The sequence below is a fragment of the Peromyscus eremicus genome, chromosome 12 (assembly GCF_949786415.1).
Source record: "Peromyscus eremicus chromosome 12, PerEre_H2_v1, whole genome shotgun sequence".
NCBI classification, from domain to species: Eukaryota; Metazoa; Chordata; class Mammalia; order Rodentia; family Cricetidae; genus Peromyscus; species Peromyscus eremicus.
The window spans coordinates 36,316,933-36,337,458 of record NC_081428.1 but is presented as its reverse complement, the minus strand read 5'-3'; the positions used below and the strand labels follow the sequence as shown (position 1 = coordinate 36,337,458).

The following is a 20,526-nucleotide window of genomic DNA, read 5'->3' as shown; positions in this document are numbered from 1 at the left end:
ACACAAAGTATCCTATAGAGTGAACTCATTAGTGAGCATTTTGTCTTTTAATTACATTTTCTTGTTCTCCTTTTTATGTTATACTATAACCACACATACATTTGTTTATTTATATACATGTATACCTTGTAGGCTAGGCTCCACATATAAGGGAGTACATGCATTTTTCTTTCTGGCATTGGGTGACCCTTCTCAATATTACTCTAACTCCATCCATTTTTTCCAGAAAATATTGCTATTGAACCTTTTCTTTAGATCTGAATAATATTCGATATTAGAAACTGGTGATATTTTATTTGTGCTGAAATGTGGTGATCTTTTATTTGTGCTTTAATAAATAAAGCTTGCCTGGAGATCAGAGGAGAAAGACAGCCACAACTCAAAAGTCATGCAATGTTAGCACACGCCTTTAATCCTATCACTTAGCAGGCAGGATCTCTGTGTGTTCAAGGCCACACTGGAAACAGAGCCAGGCATGGTGGCACATGCCTTAAATTCTAAAACTAGTTAACCATGGAGGTCTGGAGGTCTGTACAGATAGACAGACAGGAAGTGACAGAGCTGAGTAGAAAGAGGAAGTGATGTAGCTGGGCAGAGAGAGCAAATCAGAATGCAGAACAGCAGGGCATAAAGGCGTGGGTAAACAGGAAGTAACTTGCATTTGGAAGCTATAGAGTTGGTGAGGTAAAGTTGGCTGGTGGCTTTCCCTATTTCCCTGATCTCTCTAAGGCTTTCACCCCTATATTTGGCCCTGTGTTTTTTATTTAATAAGACCATTTAGAAATCCATCTACAGGAAACATGTAACCTGATTTTGTGTTTAGAGTTTTTATCAGTATATATTCATTATATAGTGTCTAGTTTCATCTAGGCAATTTTTCTCAAGATTATCATGTTCTTTGATCATACTCACTCTTCCTATTACCTTTCATTCTTCTTCCTCCCCATTTTCTCTCCTCTTACTAGTCTCCTCTTTTTCTCTAGTCTTCTTCTTTCATTTCACTCACGTAGACATACACAGAGAGAGACACACACACAGCACTCAAGTATCTATAAGAATTCTAAGGTCCACTTACATGTCTTATGTGTCCTTTTGACTACATTCAGTACTTTCTCATCACCTAATACTACCTTTTCTTGCTCTTCTTTCTAAATATTATCCTATACATATACTCACAATTGTTAATATATAATCATACATACATATACTATAGACTAGGATTTCCCTATGAAGGAGAATGTTTCCATTTTTTCTTTCTGATTTTAAGTGACATGACTTAATAGTATACATTCTAAGTTCATTCATTTTTCTGCAAATTTCATGATTTTTTTTTACATCTGACTATGTATACATTTTGTATCTTTACCACTCTTTCATTATGCATTCATCTGTTGATAGATATCTATGTTGGTTCTATTTCATTGATATCATAAATAGATCATCAATAAATGTGGATGTTCAAATAAAAAATAATTCTAAGTTCTACAGATGAGAGCAAAATGTGTGCTGTTTTTTCTGTATCTGACTTATTTTGCTTACTGTGATGATCTACAATTGCATTCGTTTTCTAGCATATAACCTAATTTCATCCTTTGTTATGTCTGAAGAAAACTTTTGTGTATATAAACCACATTTTCTTCATTCATCTGTTGACAAACATCTAGGCGGATTTCATGACTTAGCTACTGCAATAAATAGAGATGTGCAACTATCTCTGTAGTAATTTGTCTTAGATTCTTTGGGTATAAACCCTTAAGTGGTATACTTCAGGCAGATGCTACTTCTATTTTTAGTTTTTGAGGAACGTCTATGCTGCTTTCCATAGTGTCTAGACTAATTTAATCCTAAGAACAGTATAAGGATTCCCTTTTTCTCACATCCTCACTAGCATTTAAAGCGAGTCTTAGCGTTAGACTAAATGCATACTGTATCAGGAAATACGAAGACGCTAAGGGCAGAATGTCATAGTTTATACAGATGTGCTGGGGGGTCAGTTTGAAAAGGAATGGACTTGTTATGGTTAGTTTTCACTGTCATCTTAGTCAGACTGAGAAACACGTAGGACATTAGTGAAACATATTTTCAAGTGTGTCGCTGAGGGTGTTTTCAGAAAGGCTTGCCTTAAATATGGGCAGCACCGTGTCTTGAGGTGAGGTGCTAGGATGAACAAAAAGAACACATGGAGTGAGAAATCTGTGCCCAAGCATTTTGCTTTTTGCTTCCCGATCCACCAAGATGCCACTCACAGGCTACCACGCCGTAGCCTTTCTCATGGACTCTATCCTCTCAATAGTCAGCGACAGTAAACCTCTCCCCTTCAGTTTCTTTTGTCAGGTATTTGGTCCCAGCAGTGAGAAAAAGGACCCAAGTATTCGATACTAAGCATAGAACCACCTAGTGATGGCCTGAGCAGAGGAATGCATATATCACCACTATACATTACCTTCCAGACAGACTGCTCCTGGATTTTAAGTTAAGGAATATACAATTAAAGAAGGTTTTTGACTGAAAATTGCAGGGGACAGTATATTTAGGAGCTCTCCTGATAGGTTCAAAGGGTCACTAAAATTCTGTATAGCTGAAATCAATAGGTTTGCCTGTTTTTTAATAAATAAAATGGTTTCTTATAAGGTGGATATTTTTTGACTTAAATATCATACTATATCAGTTTTTGAAAAACAGCTTCTTCCAGAGAGTTTCTTATTCTTTCACTGTGTGTGCCTTCTGTACGCTGCTGACAGACCCGTGTGTGTACCAACTGTCTTGATTATTAATAACCAGGTGAATTTTGTTCCATGTTTCTCCTCATTTCCTAATTTTAAAACTTAGAGGTGATCTCAATGATCCTTCAGAAATGCTAAAGAATAAAACACCACATCCAATGACAGAAACAACTGAGTAGGAATTGGGAAGAATGATCTATCTATATATTTTTAAAGAATGATAGTTCTTCGTCTAGGTTTACTTAAAAGCAAATTAATGGTGTGAAGCTAAGAAAACAATCAACCCAAAATGCAAACAACAAAAAAACCTCAACCAACTTGCTTTTTCCTGCAGTTCCAGAGAGCTGAGACATGCCATCTGTACCAACCAGCTCTGGTATTATTCAGTAATGTTCTTCTTACTACTAGAAATTACCATACAAGCAAAAGAATTTTTCTAGTCTAATTATGTCATGTAGACAATAGAAATAACTGCTAAAGATGCCCAATGCTATGCTGCCTTTCACTATGAGAAGTGGAATGCATAGACTGCCTTCCATAATTTTAATAGCATAGGCTTTTTAACCTTTGAACGTTTTATTTAAGAACTACTATTTAATTTTTAAAAGTGTGTGTGTGTGTATGTGTGTGTGTGTGTGTGTGTATGGGATATGTACGTAGGAATGCTGATTGCAGTGGAGGCCAGAAGCATTTGATCCCTTGTAGCTGTGAGATGCCTGACATGGGTGCTGGGAAATAAACTCTCTTCCTCTGGAGGAGCATTCCATACTCTTCACGACTGAGCCATTCCCTCATCTCCACATTTTTTTGATTAGTGTTTGAGAATTTAATATGTGTGTATAACTTGTTTATATCAATTCCGTCTCCTACTCCTTCCTGTCTAAGTCTTTTCAGACTTTCCAGCACTTCTCCGTCTTCCTTTTAAGACTGGTTTTCTTGAGTTTGAATTGCATCTGTACTCATTAGAGTAATATAATAATAAGGATCACATTGAAAGTGGGTCTTGAAATTATGCTTTCTTTATTGCTTTCCAATGGCTTAATGCTGCTTTATTTCTTGGTGTGTATATGTGTGTGCATGTGGGCGTAGATGTACATGTGTGTCCATGCATGTTGAGGACAGAGGTTGCTGTCGGGCATCTTTTTGAATTGCTCTCCCCCTTATTTTGGTTTTTGGGGAGGGCAGGATCTTTCACTAAACCCAGTGTTCACCGATTGGTTAGGCTGGCCAGCTCAGAGCTTCAGGAACCCTCTCATCTCTGACTCTGCAAATTACAGGCGTATGCTACTTTTTTTGGTAGAAGTTCATTTCTCTCTCTCTCTCTCTCTCTCTCTCTCTCTCTCTCTCTCTCTCTCTCTCTCTCTCTGTGTGTGTGTGTGTGTGTGTGTGTGTGTGTGTGTGTGTGTGTGTGTGTGTGTGTATGTACCTTCATGTTGGTGCCTACAGAGGCCAGAAGAGGGCAACAAATCCCCAGGGAGCTAAGGGAAGTTGTGAGTCACTCAATATGGGTGCTGGGAACTGAATGCCAATCCTCTGTAAGAACAACAAGTGCTCTTAACCTCTGAGCTGTCTCTCCAACTCCATCCATGCCTCACTTTTAGAAAGGTTTTAGAGATCCAAACTGAGTTTCCCCAGGCTTGCAAGTAAAGCATTCTACTGGCTAAACTAAGTCCCTAGGCCTTATTTAGGTAAAAACATTTTACGTAAATAACTTATAAATACATACAACCTATAAATCAGCATATCCATCATAAATATTGTATGTTTATCAATGTGCCAGGCATTGTTCTCAGGACACTCCATTTCTTAATTAATTTCATCCTTATGACATGCCTATGGTGGTTGCCATCACGAGATGAGTTTAACAGGTGAGATGCCTGTTTTTTAAGCAGCATAGTCAGGGCTTGAAATGACAGCTTCCAGAGTCCAAGCACTTGTCTATGTGGATGAATCTCGAAATGACACTGTGGCCTCCATTCGTCATTTGGACAGCATAAAAAGTCACCCTAAATCTTTATGTCTCCCTATAGGAACATTCTGGAAAGGAATTATAGATGATGTGCTTCTGTGGCTACTGTGTAACATACTGTATAGACAAGTTACCTATGAACAGCAAGTAGGTTAGAAGGAGAATGGCTGGGAAAATCTTTAGATTTTTCTTCTTGTACATTCTATTTATGATAAATCATTTATGGTAAGTTTATGATAATCATTTTAAGACTCTATTATACATTTTTAAAAAAGCACTTTCCCTCATATTTTCCTATGGGACTTAAACAGATAAAATTTCCACTTGTAATTTCACTTGTAAGGGGCATACATGAAACTTTGGAGAGTGGCAATGTAAAATCACTTCTGGGGAAGGCATCGGAGGTGCTGTCACATCCTGAGTCTTTTAAGAGTCCCTGGAAGGCTAGCAGAAAGCTCTGCATTTCCCAGTAGTTATACAGATGTTGTGGCTTCCAAACCATCTTTTGGTTCCATAAGTGATTTGATATATACTTATCTGGTCTTCTGTATTATTCCAGAGCAGAAGAAAATCACCAGTAAATTTAAAATAAAAACACAATTCTGTCCTATCTATTCGGTATGTCCTAGTATGGCAGATAGAGCTTGGAGAGAACTACATTGAAATCATCATACAGTGTTAGTTATCTTTCTCCATATTCCATCTTCTACCCTGTCCTCCTTTCACTACCCAATATAAATCCCTTGTTCCTTTATTCCCTTCCCCCTTCATACTGCCTGTATTCTCTATTTCCTTGCAATTCCCACAATCATCATCTCTTATGAGTTTCTTATCTTCTATGAATACTTTAATTTAAACACATATCTCTAAAGATTCAAAGCTAATATCTACATATGAGTGAAAAAATACATGGAATTTGTCATTCTGGATCTGGGTTACTTCACTTAGAATGATTATTTCCAGATCTATTCATTTACCTATGAGTTTCATATTTCTTTTCAGCTGAATACTATTCCACAGTGTATATGAACCATATTTCATTATCCATTCATCAATAGGTTGTTTTCTTTTTCTGGCTATTGTACATTGAACTGTTGTGGGATATTACCTTAAGATGTGTGACATTCATTTATGCTGTGGAATGTTTGCTTTAATGATGTAAAAATATGTTGCATTCTTTAATGTTGCATTTGTTTAGCTCTGTAAAGCTATGTTACTTTGCCTGCCTGAAACAGCTGGTTGGGCTAATGAAGAGCTGAATGGCCAATAGCAAGGCAGAAAAGAGAAATAGATGGGGCAGAGAGTATTAATAGGAGGAGAAGTCTAGAGAAGAGGGAGGAGTGAGAAAAGGAGAATGTCAGGGGTCAGACACCCAGCCACACAGCCAGCCATGGAGTAAGAAGGAAAGATGGATATACAGAATAAAGAAAAGTAAAAAACCCAGTGGTAAAATGTAGTTAAAGAGAAATGGGATAATTTGTTAGAAAAGCTGGTTAAAAAGCAAGCCAAGTTGGGGATTTAGCTCAGTGGTAGAGCGCTTGCCTAGCAAGCACAAGGCCCTGGGTTCAGTCCTCAGCTCCAAAAATAAATAAATAAATAAATAAATAAATAAATAAATAAATAAATAAATAAATAAAATAAAAAAAAAACCCCAAAACAAACAACAACAACAAAACAAGCCAAGCTAAGGAAGGCCAAACATTCATAAATAAGAAGTCTCCATGTGGGATGTTCTGTATGGCAAATGTGTTGCTAATTAGTCAATAAATAAAACACTGATTGGCCATTGGCTAGGCAGGAAGTGTAGGCAGGACAAGGAGGAGAATAAAGCTGGGAAGTGGAAGGCTGAGTCAGAGAGACACTGCCAGCCACCACGATGAGAAACAGCATGTGAAGATGCTGGTAAGCCACGAGCCATGTGGCAAGGTATAGATTAATGGAAATGGATTAATTTAAGCTATAAGAACAGTTAGCAAGAAGCCTGCCACGGCCATACAGTATGAAAGCAAAAAAGTCTCTGTGTTTACTTGGTCGGGTCTGAGAGGCTGTGGGACTGGCAGGTGAGAGAGATTTGTCCTGACTGTGGGCCAGGCAGGAAAACTCAAGCTACATCTCCATGTATTTATTTGGGAGCTGGGTGGCAGGCCCCCAAAGACTTGAAAAACAAAACAAAACAAAATCCAACTACACTGAGCAGAAATGAGCACGGATAGCCAAGTTTATATTAGGATTTAGAGTTCTTTGAGATGCTACTGGGAGTGGTATTGCTGTATCATTGCTGTATCATTATTGCTGTATCATGTGGTAGTTTTGAGATTGTTGAGAAACCTCTACACTGATTTTCATGGTGACCGCACCGGTTTGTATGTCAGCAGTAATGGGTAAGTCTCCCTTGTTCCCATGTCCCCACATCCACATCATCATTTGTTGTCATTTGCTTTATTGTTCTTAGCTGTTCTTTCCGGTAAGATGATATCCTAAGGTAGTTTTAGTTTGCATTACCCGATGGCTAAGGATGTTGAACATTCTTGGCCATTTCTGTTTCCTCTTTTGTGAGCTCTCAGTTTTGTTCCATCCCCTAATTTTTAATTGTTCCCTTTCTTTGTGTTTAGGATCCTCTGTGGATGACCTATAAAGGGTCGTGTAGTTCCTGTATAGAGTTTTTGGAGCACATGTTCTTCCCTTAGTTTTCTAGCTCAGTCTTATCCTGGATATTGTATTTCTTTCTTTCTATCTTTCTTTCTTTCTTTCTTTCTTTCTTTCTTTCTTTCTTTCTTTCTTTCTTTCTTTCTTTCTTTCTTTCTTTCTAAATCTGTCTTTATTTCTATTTCTAGCCATACGCTTCTTGTCCAATTCATTGTGCTTTAACATAAGAACCTGGATTTTTTAACAAGACCCTGGGATACTCTGGCAAGTGCCGAACAGACTCAGATCCCTGCCTATAATACCATCTCTACAGGCTCCTTAGGATGAACTTTCAATTTGAAGGAGAAAACGATTGCTAAATGCATTACACATAATTAGATCACTGACTACCTTCTTCCCAACCGGGAAGTTACTATTTATATCCAAATCCTTGCTGCAACTTTTACAAGATGTTTAAGTTTTCTTTCTCGAAGTTCAGTTTTGCTAAGTGCACTCTCTGCAAGCCACCTGTGAAAAGAACCGTGAAAAGCCTACATTGTGTCAGAGTGCGGCTTCCACTGTGCTTTGCCCTACAAAGCAAAAGAATGAGTGTCGAATGGAGACATATTTGTTCCAGGACTGGTGTCTCTTTTACTCATGTTCTTAAGTGGCCCAGCTGCCCAATAGGGCATGCATTTCACCCTGAGGGAATGGCTCTCTGGAGGGGAAGAGGTACTGGAGCAGCCAGGTCCCTTTGGTGTTCTTAATTAGGGAGAAAACATACCCACAAAACAACCCCACTCAATGCCAAGATTAAATGCTGATTCACATGGAGACTCAGCTAAATTAGCAAATGGTGTAAGGCTGTTTAGAATTTTCCTTTGTAAGAAGAAAATGATGCTTTGACAAATCCTTCAAAAGACTTGAGCACGTCTTTAAATAGAAACAAAATAAATGGCATAATCCAGAATAATGAACAAGATCTCTAGGTGTTGCGTATGTTTTTAGTGAGACTTTAAATAGATATGTAAGATTTATAGTTTTTAAGATTCAAACTTATTCAAATGATAATAAGATAAAAAGAAGCTTTTATGTTAATAAGAAGGCTTAGCCAAGGTCAAAGGCTAACGCTTTTTAAAGATTGTGAATAGACACACATAAATGGATGGGAGATTATTTAAAGACTCTTTTAGGATTTTTCATGTCTTTCTGGCAGACAAGAAAAAGCTCAGAGCATGTTCAAGAGTTTGCTATCAAATGCACTATGCAGGTGCTTTCCTCCCTTGTTACTGTACCCTCAAATCTATAGAAAGGCAGCCGTGCTCACTTCTAACCCTGAGCAGAACTTTGAAAGCAGAACAGCTAGATGAGCAGGACACGCGGTGCTTCCTTTCTGAGTTTCAGGCTGTTCAGCGACCCCCTGAAACTTACAGAATGTGCGCCCATCTTCTTGGGGAAGAGAGTCTATAGCCTTCCGTTAAGGTTTGGGCGTGGGGATGGAGACTAAAGAACCACCATGCTTTCAGGTGTTCTGCTAAAAAGATGAGTCTTATTTTCCACCTCCACCTTCCCAAAGTAACAAACAAAAAACAAAGCACAGCTGTGAGGATTCTGAATCCGTGCCTGTGCCACTGTATCATGTGACTTGTCCAGAGGTTTCTTTCATCTCATAAATTGCTTTAAAGTTTCTGAAGTCTAACATTTGCAGGGTTTAATAACATATTCAATTTAACGTATGCTCCTATTCTGACTTTTTAAAATTCCAAATGGTATTTTGAATTTGCCTTCTTTAATTTTAAATTGTTTCCCTACTTTTGGAGTACTTTTCCTTATTGAAGTCTAAGAATCAAAGTGTATACCTGCTCTTTTAAGCCCACTGAGTTTGAACAATAAGCAAACCTACTGAATATAACCTGGATCTTGATTCTGGCTTTTGATTGATCATAAAATACATCCTAAATGGGTGTTTAAAAATAACCCTCAAACCCAGCACTACCAATGCTGCAAATATTTGACCCAGAACTACCAATGTTGCAAGTATTTTAAAGGGGGCATTTCCTTGAAAAGATTAGCACTTCAGTCACAGATGTTGATTTCTTTGTGCATTGGCTGGCTGGGTATATTGTCATTCTGTCTGTGACCCTGTCCTTCAATGATCTCTCACCAGAGATAGCAATAATCCTGGTTGCCTGCCTGGATCTGCCTGAATCTGCAACTTTGTTTCCCTTCTTAAATACCATTCTTCCGGCTTTTCTTCTAAAGCTGGCAGCTGTAAAAACTGTAGAGAAGGAGAATCCTTTAGAAAAGAGTGACAAATACCTCTTGAGTAGGGACTGAAGTGTGTGGAGGGTTGAAATCATGCAGGTAGCCAGGGAGGAAGAAACTGGAAGTTAGTACTACAGAGGAGGGGGGTATATTTTTACTACAGTGCATTTGAATGGTTTATTTGGAACTTCCTATACTTTTCATCTTGTACAGTTCCCTTCAGCTCTTGATCTAAGCGGGAACAGGGACACACTCACCCTTAATTCATCCTGGGTAAATGGCAATATTTGCAACTGCAAAATATACAGGAGATACACACTTCAATGGAATAATAGGAGTTTTTCATCTTGAAGATCTCCTGCTTATAAAGTGTATCCTGTAAGGAATATTTATACTAAATACAATGATATTTTATTAAAATAAGGCAATTTTTGAATGCTCTTTGGAAAACTAATTCATTAATTATCACCATTGGGATAACTATTTCTAGTAGATGTTGGTTTGACGTACGTGACTGGGTTTGAAAAGTTTCAGGCCAAAATCATTGCCCATACCCTTTAGCATGCCTGAAAATATGAAGAAATCAAACGGTTTAATTTGATTTTTCTGAACTGTTGTTTGATCACATTTAAAATTTAATGTATACATTTCCACTGTTGATTTCCCATGGTGCACTGAGTTTGAACAAATGTTAAATTTCTTTAACATACCATTTACTCCTGCCACCTAGTCACCATCATTCATGTTGTTTACTTGCTGCATCCTCTGTACAGGCCCAGAGCTAAGAACATCATCATCACCAGGCAGGAAACTTGATGCAGTTTCTAACTTACCTAGTCTAATTTTAACACCTAAACTGTATATTTCCATTTCTTAGGCTGAATAATAATAATAATACAAACAAATTTTTCCCAAACTCCATATCAGATGGTATTTCACATGAAGCAGAGAAAGGAAAATCATGATATTTGTTAAATAGGCTGTGGAGAACTTGTAATATTTATTCAGGACTGTGAATCCCTTGTTGTGAAAATGGTGCAGCTGGAATGTTAGTGACTTACACAAAGCTTGGTTGTGAACCCATTTGCTATTGTGACTAGCCAGGGGCAGGAAAGCAGACATAGAAAGGTTTGGATCTTTGAATTAAAGAATGATTAAAATCTCTTTCTATGAAAATAAACAAGTGATATTAAATACTACTAGTTATATACCTGGAAGCTGCACATCTGGTTTTGGAATCACTGTGTGTTCACATTTACCCTGTTTTCCAGTTCTAGGTGAGCAGAGGAAGAGGCTAAGCAGATTGGCCATTTCCTTGACTCTCACACAACGAAGAGACACTCCAGGGGAAATGAGAAGGGAAAAAGAAGAAGGGTCATTCTTACAGTACAGACAAATGGAGGTGCTGTGGAGTGACATTAACCACGGAGGAAACACTAGGGAGATTTTCAATGCTCATTTTGTTTTTTGAACTTACGCATTTAAAAGTTTCATTTGCTCCCATGTTATTGAGCATTAGCCAATATATCCTACTGTTTTCTCTACCCTAGACTCAGAAAAATAACCCTTTAAACTGACCTTTCTAGAAATAAGAAATTCACAAATGATTGACGGTTGTTACATAAATACTAACAAGCTTGTCTATTTTCTGGGTCTCATGATCTAGTGATTGTCCTAAGATTGAAGTTATGTGTTAGAAGTAAATGCCATAGTAGAAAAACTGTTACTTAATAGCAGAATGTGATGCAAAACAGAGGACAGAATATACCTGCATATCTCATTTAAGTTTGACTGACAGGAGCCAAATTAGCAAAAGCCCTAGAACAGGTTTGCTAATTCTTCAATGACACTGGAAATGTCTTGAGAGAATGTCAAGTTCTGTGGCATATAATCAATTAGTAGATGCCCAGCAGGCATTATCCTTCAGCTGGTTCTGGGCATATCCTGGTAGCTATGGGAAAGGAACATGCTTCCTATCCTTGGTTTGATATCCTAATCATGAAGGAACATTCCTGTGGATATTATGTGACAGGGGAATACAGGGATATTAAATGTATGAAACAATAAAAACTTCATGTGATGACTGCATAATTCTTTGTAACTCAAGATTATGAAGGAAATTAGCTCTAGTTGGGTGAGGGAAATTACAAATCACCTTTGAAAATGTGGCAGTCTTAGCTGTAAGGTAAGGAAATGTACAGGGATCATTTAGGAGAGGGTTATGAGTCAGGAAAAGCGAGCTGAGTTAATTTCAGTTTGAAGGAACAGGAACAAGTTGAGATCTATAAATGTTTCATGCAGCAATTTTGTTTCACCTGATTTGTATGTAAGTCATGAAAACGGAACAGAGCTTTTTCTCCTATGAAGGCTGGAGGCAAATTGGCTTCAAGCCTAGAAGAACAGAGTGCTGGGGCTCTCTCTCTCAGATCCTTCTCTGGAAGGAGGCTTGTGTTTGTGTTATAGAAAGATCATCTTCCTTCTGTCATTCCCACTGGCTAATGACAAGGGCTATTTCAAGGTTTTGCTAGTAATGCTGAATAATTCAAAGCACTGTTAAACTTCATAATGTCATTTTTGACAGATAACATCCAAATTCATCAGATTTCCACTAACATTAAGGATTAAACCACTAAACTACTAATTGTGTTTATCTACACCATTCTCACCAGTGAGACATCAATTACATAAACTAAAGCTGCGTTTTAAACATTGGAGTATGAATTAACTTTCCAGAGAGAAACCACACATATACCGAACATTTTACAGAGCTGATTGACTCATTATAACTTTAGTGAAGTTGGATGTTGCAAGTCCAAACCAAATATCTTGTGTTATCTTAGCTAATGACTCTTTATTGTCCACACTGTGTATGACCTAATATTCTTGAACCTAGATAAATCCTCTGGGATATAAAACAGACCCTTACCTTCTACCAACCTAAAAGTTAAGCACACTATCAGATTAACATGTGAGGTTAATGGTATTTCCCACTTTGCTGTAACTGCTATTCCAACACTTCCACTGATGCATTTAAAAAGTGTCTTAATTTACGACTTTCTTTGTTTTGTTACTATGAAACTTCACGAGGGGCTGGAGAAATTGGCTTAGAGGTTAAAAACACTTGCTGCTCTTGCAGAGGACCCGGGTTCAGTTCTCAGCATACACACAGCACTCACAACCCTCTGTAATTCCAGTTCCAGAAGATCTGACCCTCTCTTTGGCCTCTGAACAGCAGACTCTCATGAGGTACACACACACACACACACACACACACACACACACACACACACACACACACACAAATATGCAAAACACTCATACACATAAAATGAATCTTAAAACTTAAAAGAAACTTTATTTAATCAGTGACTTTGTTGGAACGTAGGATTTGAGCAACCTAAATATGCAGTCCTGGGCTAAAGTCACTCATAGTTCTTTCTGTATTAAACTATTTCTCATTGTGTTTGAGGTGATGGCTGTGATTTTTCTACATTACCAGTCATTAGTTCTGAGAGCTTAGCTGATGAAGTTTTTTTTTCCTTTATCTTTGACAATAACAAGAAAAATTCCCCATGTCATTCTCACCGTTCTGTTTCTCAGTACACAAAAGGGGTAGAGCATCGTCAGAATTAAAATTACTAGTCTTTTAACTTACATCATTTTAGTTTCTACTTTTTATCAATAGAACTGTGAGCCATAGAGTTTCTAGGCATAGTACCACATGGCAACAATAAGGAAAATGATATTTAAGCATATTTACTGCTAGTTGATTTTTATATATTAAGATTCATTAAAAGGCAAGAGGAAAATATCAGAATAATTGCAAGAATAGTTGGCATTATGTTAAAAAAAGCAAACAAATGTACATCTTGTGATTTTTTAAAAATTAGAATTTCCAGCCCTGCCAAATGTTCCATTGCCCTGATGGGTGGGTCAGCCCTCGTGGATACACTTATAGCATTAGCCTAATTTATACCATTACTATTATTTATAATAAATATACAATAATTTTTATTTAAAAAGTCAAGAGTCAACATTCATGTAAAGTGCAAGGTAAGTCTGCATTATTTGGGTATAGTGGAAGATGACAGACAATGCAAGACTTCATTGAAAGACAGGAAGAAAGGATTTGTGATTAGTGATGCCATGAATAACTCATGAAAAATTTCACTAAATTCTAAAATTGAAGTTTAGAATGTGAGATATGCTCTATCTTATTTCATAATTTTGGTCAGATTGCTATTTTTAGAGAGGACTGAATTTTAATTTTCTATCTTAAATTTTTCTTGGTTTCTGGCTTTTCTTCAAATTATTTTCCTTTAGTGAAATGGAACTTTAATTAACCCTCTATAGATTTGTCTAATGATTCTTTCCGCCAACATACTTAGTTGTCAATTTTCTTTTGTGGTCCATTCCAAGTGGCAAGGTCACTCTAGTCCTTGCTTATGTAAACTCTACACTAAGTGGGCATTTAGGGTGCAAATCCTTTTACCCCATATTGATTCTATTTTCACAGTACTAGATATCACACAGATGCTTCCTGCATTGCAAAGAGTCACTTGCATTTCTTCTCAATGTCTTTTAAAAGTATTCATTTTTGTATTGTTTCTCTATCAGCTGTTGGAAGAATTCTATCACTTTTTATGGTGATGGAGAAGTGTACCTGGGATACCTACCAGCAGGAATCCTGGGGGGCAGAGATCCTCCTGCTGTCACTGGATGTGGGGCCTGGATGCTGTTTAAAAACCCAGCCCTCAGGAAGCTGGGGCAGAAGGCTTCCACTCCAATCGCTGGGAAGGATCCTTGGAAGAAATAAAAATTGATGTTAATCAAAGGCTTATTCATGGAAAAGGTAGTGACCATTTACACGCAATTAAACTCATAATCAATAATGACAATAAACCTCACAAGAAAGTTATAAAGTTAAATGACTGAGATGAAGTTTTTCTCATAAATTTATAAGATAATTCTATCATTTTTTTGAAGAAAGCTCTACTTAACTATTTAACACACACCCAATATTAGTGAATGGATGAATCCGGTAATCCAGATAGCCAATCTAAAGTAAAATTCTAGTTGTTCACAGAAAGCACATTTCACTGAGGACATATATTTCATTTAGGCCTCTAGAGAGCCCACTAGGGTAAGGAACTGTATATGCTGTGTCCCGTGCTGAGGTTTAGCAAGTGCCGTGTTTGTGAGGAGACTTTCTTCTGCTGTATGGCTTGATGTAAGATTTCCTCTATAGGCTTGCGTCCTTAAACACAGGTCACCAGCTAGTTAGTGGTGCTTTAGGAGACTGTAGAACATTTTAAAGACAGAGTCTTGCTTGAGGAAGTGGGTAACTATGAAAGAGCCTAGAGGTTTTGAGGTTTGGCTCCAGTTTCAGTCCACCCTGGAGGAACTGTGATTAGCATATCCCACCCCAGCTGTGCCTTCCCTAACCATGAGGGACTGTCCCCTCTCAAACTGTAAACCCAAATAAACTCTTCTTTCCTTGTTTCTTCTCAGATGTTTGGTCACATCAATAAGACTAGTAGTAACTAATATACTATTTTTCAATTAAAAAAAAACTCTGCCAAAAGTAGGTTGAAGTTGGAAATATCTCTGTACCTGGGTCAGAACTAATAGCAGAGCTGGAGTTCTTTCAACATTAAGACCTGTGTCACAAGTATCCAGGGGTAGACCAGAGAGTATTCTGTCACAACTTCAAAGAACAGTGAAAAACTTTTTTTCCCCTTGTGACTGCGTAGAGTATTCATCACTGAACACTAATAGCTCCTGTGTGTAAGGTCTCCCCAGCATGCATTTTGTGTATTGCAGAGCTTCATCATTTTCTGGAAAACACTAGTCACTAATGATGGCATTTCACTGCATGCCAGGTGGGTATTACCTTATATGTGCACATATCATTCTTACTTAAAGTCACAAAAGAAATGATATTGTTATAATAGAAAAAAGTTAACTGTAAGAAATACAGATTTTATTATATGCTGTGAAAACTGAAACAGTACAGTTTTAGCTGACAATGGATTTACTAAAACCAAATAATAAAAAAGACTGGTTCAACTATGTTAGATCTCAAGAAAAAGAATAAGTTAATCACACAGAACAGTGAATAAAAAGATATAAATGAAATGACCACAGAAACAACTTAAAACAAAGATATCCAGATCAGTGATGCTGAGTAAGATAAATATCCTGCACATTTCAAGATGTTGTCTTGTTTTTACTATTTTTTGACAACTCCATAAAAAACTACCAATTTAGAAAAGATGCTCATTATTTTAACTCCTTGGAAAGAACTAAATACAAATCCTACTTTATTGTTACGATTACATTTATTACTGTGTGCTGTTGTGACACCTGCCATATCTAATAGCAACTTTCATTTTCCTAAACTTACCGCACCTTTCATGATGGCTTTTTTTTTTGTTTCTTTACCACAGTTAGAAAGGTCTTTCATTTATTGTAGTGTCTGTTTCTTAAAGAACTGTCACTTTATTTAAAAGCTAATAGAACCCCATAAAAGTGAATATAGATACATATTCAGCTGAAATTGGGCATTATGTGATAATCACACCTTATCATTTCTCTTCATTCATAGGGAATCAAATTTTAGGACTTGCTATAGATTGGATACAAAATGTCCCTCACAGTGCTTACTTTCAATAGCCTGTTTCCTTGCTGGTGGAGTTATTAGGGAACTTTCTAGAAACTTTAGCAGTTGGCACTCAATTGGAGGAATGGAATTCCTTGGAGCAAGTCTTTCGGCGGGGCGGGGGGGGGAGTATCTTATCCTTGGACCTTTCCTGTCTCTCTCTGTTTCCTACCCACCAAGAGATAAAGAATAGCCACTTTCATATGTTCCAGGAACAGGACATTCTGTCTGAGTACATGGAGCTAGGCTGAAATCTCTCAGCCCAAATAAATCATTCTTGATTTTAATTTATTTTCCTTGGGTGTTTTTCACAGCCACAACAGAAGTAACTAACACAGTTTGATATGAAATGTTTTTTAACAGGTTCAGTCAATTGCTCCAGTTGCTCACGCTCTCGACTTTTAGTTTTTAATTGTGAAACACATTAATAATTTATTTTATACCTAACATCGTAATGTCTAAAATCTATAGCAGGAGAGTTGTCAATTTCTTTGAGTGCTTCGATTTTAGTTACACTCAGTGGAGTAAGCATTTATTAAATATTTATAACATGAATCCTTGCACTTCTGGCTTGTTAGTATCTTGAGTCTTTCATTAGAACAGTGGTTCTCAGGTTTAGTGGCACCTGCACACTCTGGACACCATAAATTAGGATGGGGAAGTCATTATTGGTGCTTAATAGATAGAAAGTTGGGGGCCTTGCAATATATAATGTACTGCCATCAAAAGGAAAGCCATATTTCCATATGCCAGTAGTGCCCACTGAAAAATATTATGCTACAGTAAAGTATGATTATTGCAGAAAGACTGTAAGAGTCAGAGAACTAAGATGTCTGTCGTCAGAGAATGTCTTCTATATATGACAGGGAAGCTGCACAAATATAGTCACCTAAATTAGACCTGCATAATGATAACACTGACTGATATGCAACCAGGGATGGGGAGAGCGCACAGGATGCCATCCCTAGATGAAAAGCTATAGACAATTAATGGCTGCTGAAAGAAGGAGATAGTCTTCTCCAGGGGCAAACTTTCTAATAAGTTACCAACCCTAAGTGATCATCCCTAAATATGTGTCCACGTAAGCATTACTACTAAATGGTTTTATGAGCACACAAGCATATGTATGCATGTGTGTGTGTGCATTTGTGTGTGTGTGAGTGTGTGTGTGTGTATAATTAAAGATGAAGAAAGGTCATGGATTTGAGAAGGAGTCGAGGTGCAGAGTAGAGGATTTGGATGGGAAGACAGAGGGGTAAAAATGATGCGATACCATGCTCATGTATGAAATTCTTAAAACAATATAAAATGTTAGCTGGGTGACTGTGGCACATGACTTCACTCCCAGCACTTGGGAGGCAGAGCCAGGTGAATCTCTGTGAGTTCGAGACCAGCCTGGTCTACAAAGTGAGATCCAGGACAGGCACCAAAACTACATAGGAAAACCCTGTCTCGAAAAACCAAATATATATATAAAATATTGCTCTCTACTAGTCTATATAATGAGACAACACCAAAAAAAGGGGAAGTTGGCATGGCCTGCATCCTGATATCTGACTTGATAACATAATTGAGAGTTACTTAGGTTTCTATGTCTGAAAGCTAGCTGGCCCGCAGAGTAACTATTTGCAATAATTAAAAGATATTTGATGCAAACTCTATGAAATCCCATTTCTAAATTGATATTGCAGCAATATCTCTGGAACAACTGTGCACTAAAAATTAGGTGTCACTGGGTATTTGTGTAAAAATAACACATGATTACAGAGAACTCTGAGCTTCTACTTCTACATTTTTAAAATGAAAATGATAATGCAGGACACCTTTTAAGGCTCATTTTTAGGATCTGATTATAGCAAATAATCACAAATATAAGCCAGTGCTATCATCCCACTATCATAAAATATATATATATGCCCTGCTTCTTAAGGAAGGAAATAAAAAAAAAACGATAAAATTTTGTGACTTCTCCCTCTGTATACACTCACAAATCCTTAATAGAAAATAAAAATCTTTCTTTAAATACTACATGTCAGTCATTTATATTTGATGCTAAGATATTAAACAATAAGACAACATCCCTTCTAATCCAATCTTTTGTGATGCAGTTCCTTCATAGTATTTTTGTTAAGTGACATTTTTGCAAGTAATCATTATGATCCATGCAGAGAAATCTAAAACACTGACTTAGTTAAAGTCAAGCAGTCCAGAACTGAGCTTAAGAAATGTGTGCACATGTGCACGGCCTTAGGAAGGGCAGTTTGCTATTTCCTACCTGGGCTGCCTCTATTGCCACTTCTGCAACAGTGAGTTTCCTTCTGTAAATGTTTTCAGACCTTAGGGTGGTGGGTGTGCCCCCAGAGTGCAGGAAAATGGGCAGAAGGAACATAAGACCAGAAGATCTATATATAGGTATTTTTATATATGCACATATATTATGAATGTTTATCTTTTAGCAACTAACCAATACAAAAAATTAAATATACTTAATACTACTTGGAAGGTTGCTCCAACATTTTATTGTTAGAGGTGTTTTATAATCAGAGAATTTTGGAGATTGCTTTTGATAATGAGTGAGGTAAAAATGGCAAAGTATGGGTAAGGACAATTTATTACAAAGACTTGAAATATTAGATCAGGGCTTTGTAATGATCATAGAAGACTGTGTTGCTCCTGTATAGGTGTTCCCAGCAGTGTATACTCATTAGGAGCCATAATGAAGCACAAGGGGGCAAACACAGTATGGAGTGTCCATGCTTTCAGCTCGTGAAATGAACTTGTCACCAAATATGTTATGACAAGGAAGGATTATGTACTCAGATATAAAGAAACGAGACTACACACACAAATATTAAAAATAAGGATTTTGTAATAACAAATGATTACAAATATGTAGCATTTTATATGTACCTCTGTGTATTGTTATTATTATATTGTCTAAATAAACTGAATGTAGTCAGACTCTAAATTATTAAAATCTACTTTTATATCCTCCCTTCCCTTCCCTTTCCTCCTTTCTCTCTCTCTCTCTCTTTTGACCCAGGCTGGCCTCTAACTCACAGAGATCTGCTTGCCTCTGCCTCCAAAGTGCTGGGATTTAAAGTCTACACCACCACATCTGACTCTGTATTCTATATTTTAGAATAAACATAACAATATAATGACCACTATAAAGTAATTTGTATCTATGACAAGTAGATAAACACAATCCATGCAGCAGACACTTGTCACTCAAAGATGTTGGCTGATTGGACATGGCCAAAATTAGTAGAGCTGAGGAGCAAGTCTGTGAGTATTAGGAGGGATCCTGTACTTATCTTGATTACTCATGATGGGAGCTCTGTAGCTGCCTCATAGATGCCACTTCATGGCTGGACTTTGGATTAATGAGCATGCTTCTGTTCTGTAGTTTGAATAACTTCACTATGAAAATGGAACAGTTAAACCAAATGCTATTCCAAGCATTTTCACTGAGGCATGCCCACTTCTGAATGCCCAAGATTCTCTACTCATATTCCTCCCTCCAGCTACACTAGTTCTTTTTTTTTAGTAGACTCCATATAAATTCTTTCATTACTTCTGGAGCTTGTTTTTCCTTTCCTATATATCTCTCTTCTCTTTCTCAGTTACAGTAATTTATAGTACCACACATTCTCTCTTCCTCTAAGAAGAGGAAAGTCATACACCTTCATGTCTGAGAAAATATTTCCTAATTTTCTACAGTCAGGAAGGAGACTAACGACTCATAACACTCAAATCACCATTGAGGAAGAACAACCCTAGGAAGAAGAGCCATCTTTATGTACAGCACTTGAATAATTCATCCTTAGTTTACTGAAACCTTTGCTTTGGTTCCCTCACTGATGGTATACACAAAGGCTAAGTTGTTCAACCTATATATACATTTCACTATAGAAAGGTTTATGCTTCCTGCTGGCCCTTGAGGCCACCCAGACTGGTCTTCTGTAACTGTGGTCAGAAGACATAGAGGATAGTTTCAATAAATGTAAGTTGAGTAAGTAGATATAAGAATGAAGCAATTAAACATGACATATTCCTCCTTAGGCAAGAAATTTCCTAAGCTCTAAAAAACTTGCCTGCTCAATTGCTTTCTCAGTCAAATTATTTTCTAGGAAGGGAGGTAATTTTTAGTTAGGTTTAAAGTATGGAAAATTTCCCCTTCCCAAGGAGATCCATGTTACTTAGCCACTCTGGGTCTGTGTATTGTAGTATGATTATCCTTTAATACCCAGTTACACATGAGAACATATTGTGCTTGCCTT

At 37.2% G+C, this 20,526-nt stretch overlaps 1 protein-coding gene across 1 annotated transcript in view; it reads right to left on the bottom strand.

The window, feature by feature from the left end:
- LOC131922440 (ephrin type-A receptor 6) overlaps nt 1-20,526 on the bottom strand; it is a 902,384-nt gene that overhangs the window by 161,059 nt on the left and 720,799 nt on the right. The window contains exon 12 of the mRNA XM_059277230.1: nt 14,259-14,384. Coding sequence (XP_059133213.1) covers nt 14,259-14,384 — 126 coding nt within the window. The remainder of the gene's footprint in view (nt 1-14,258; nt 14,385-20,526) is intronic.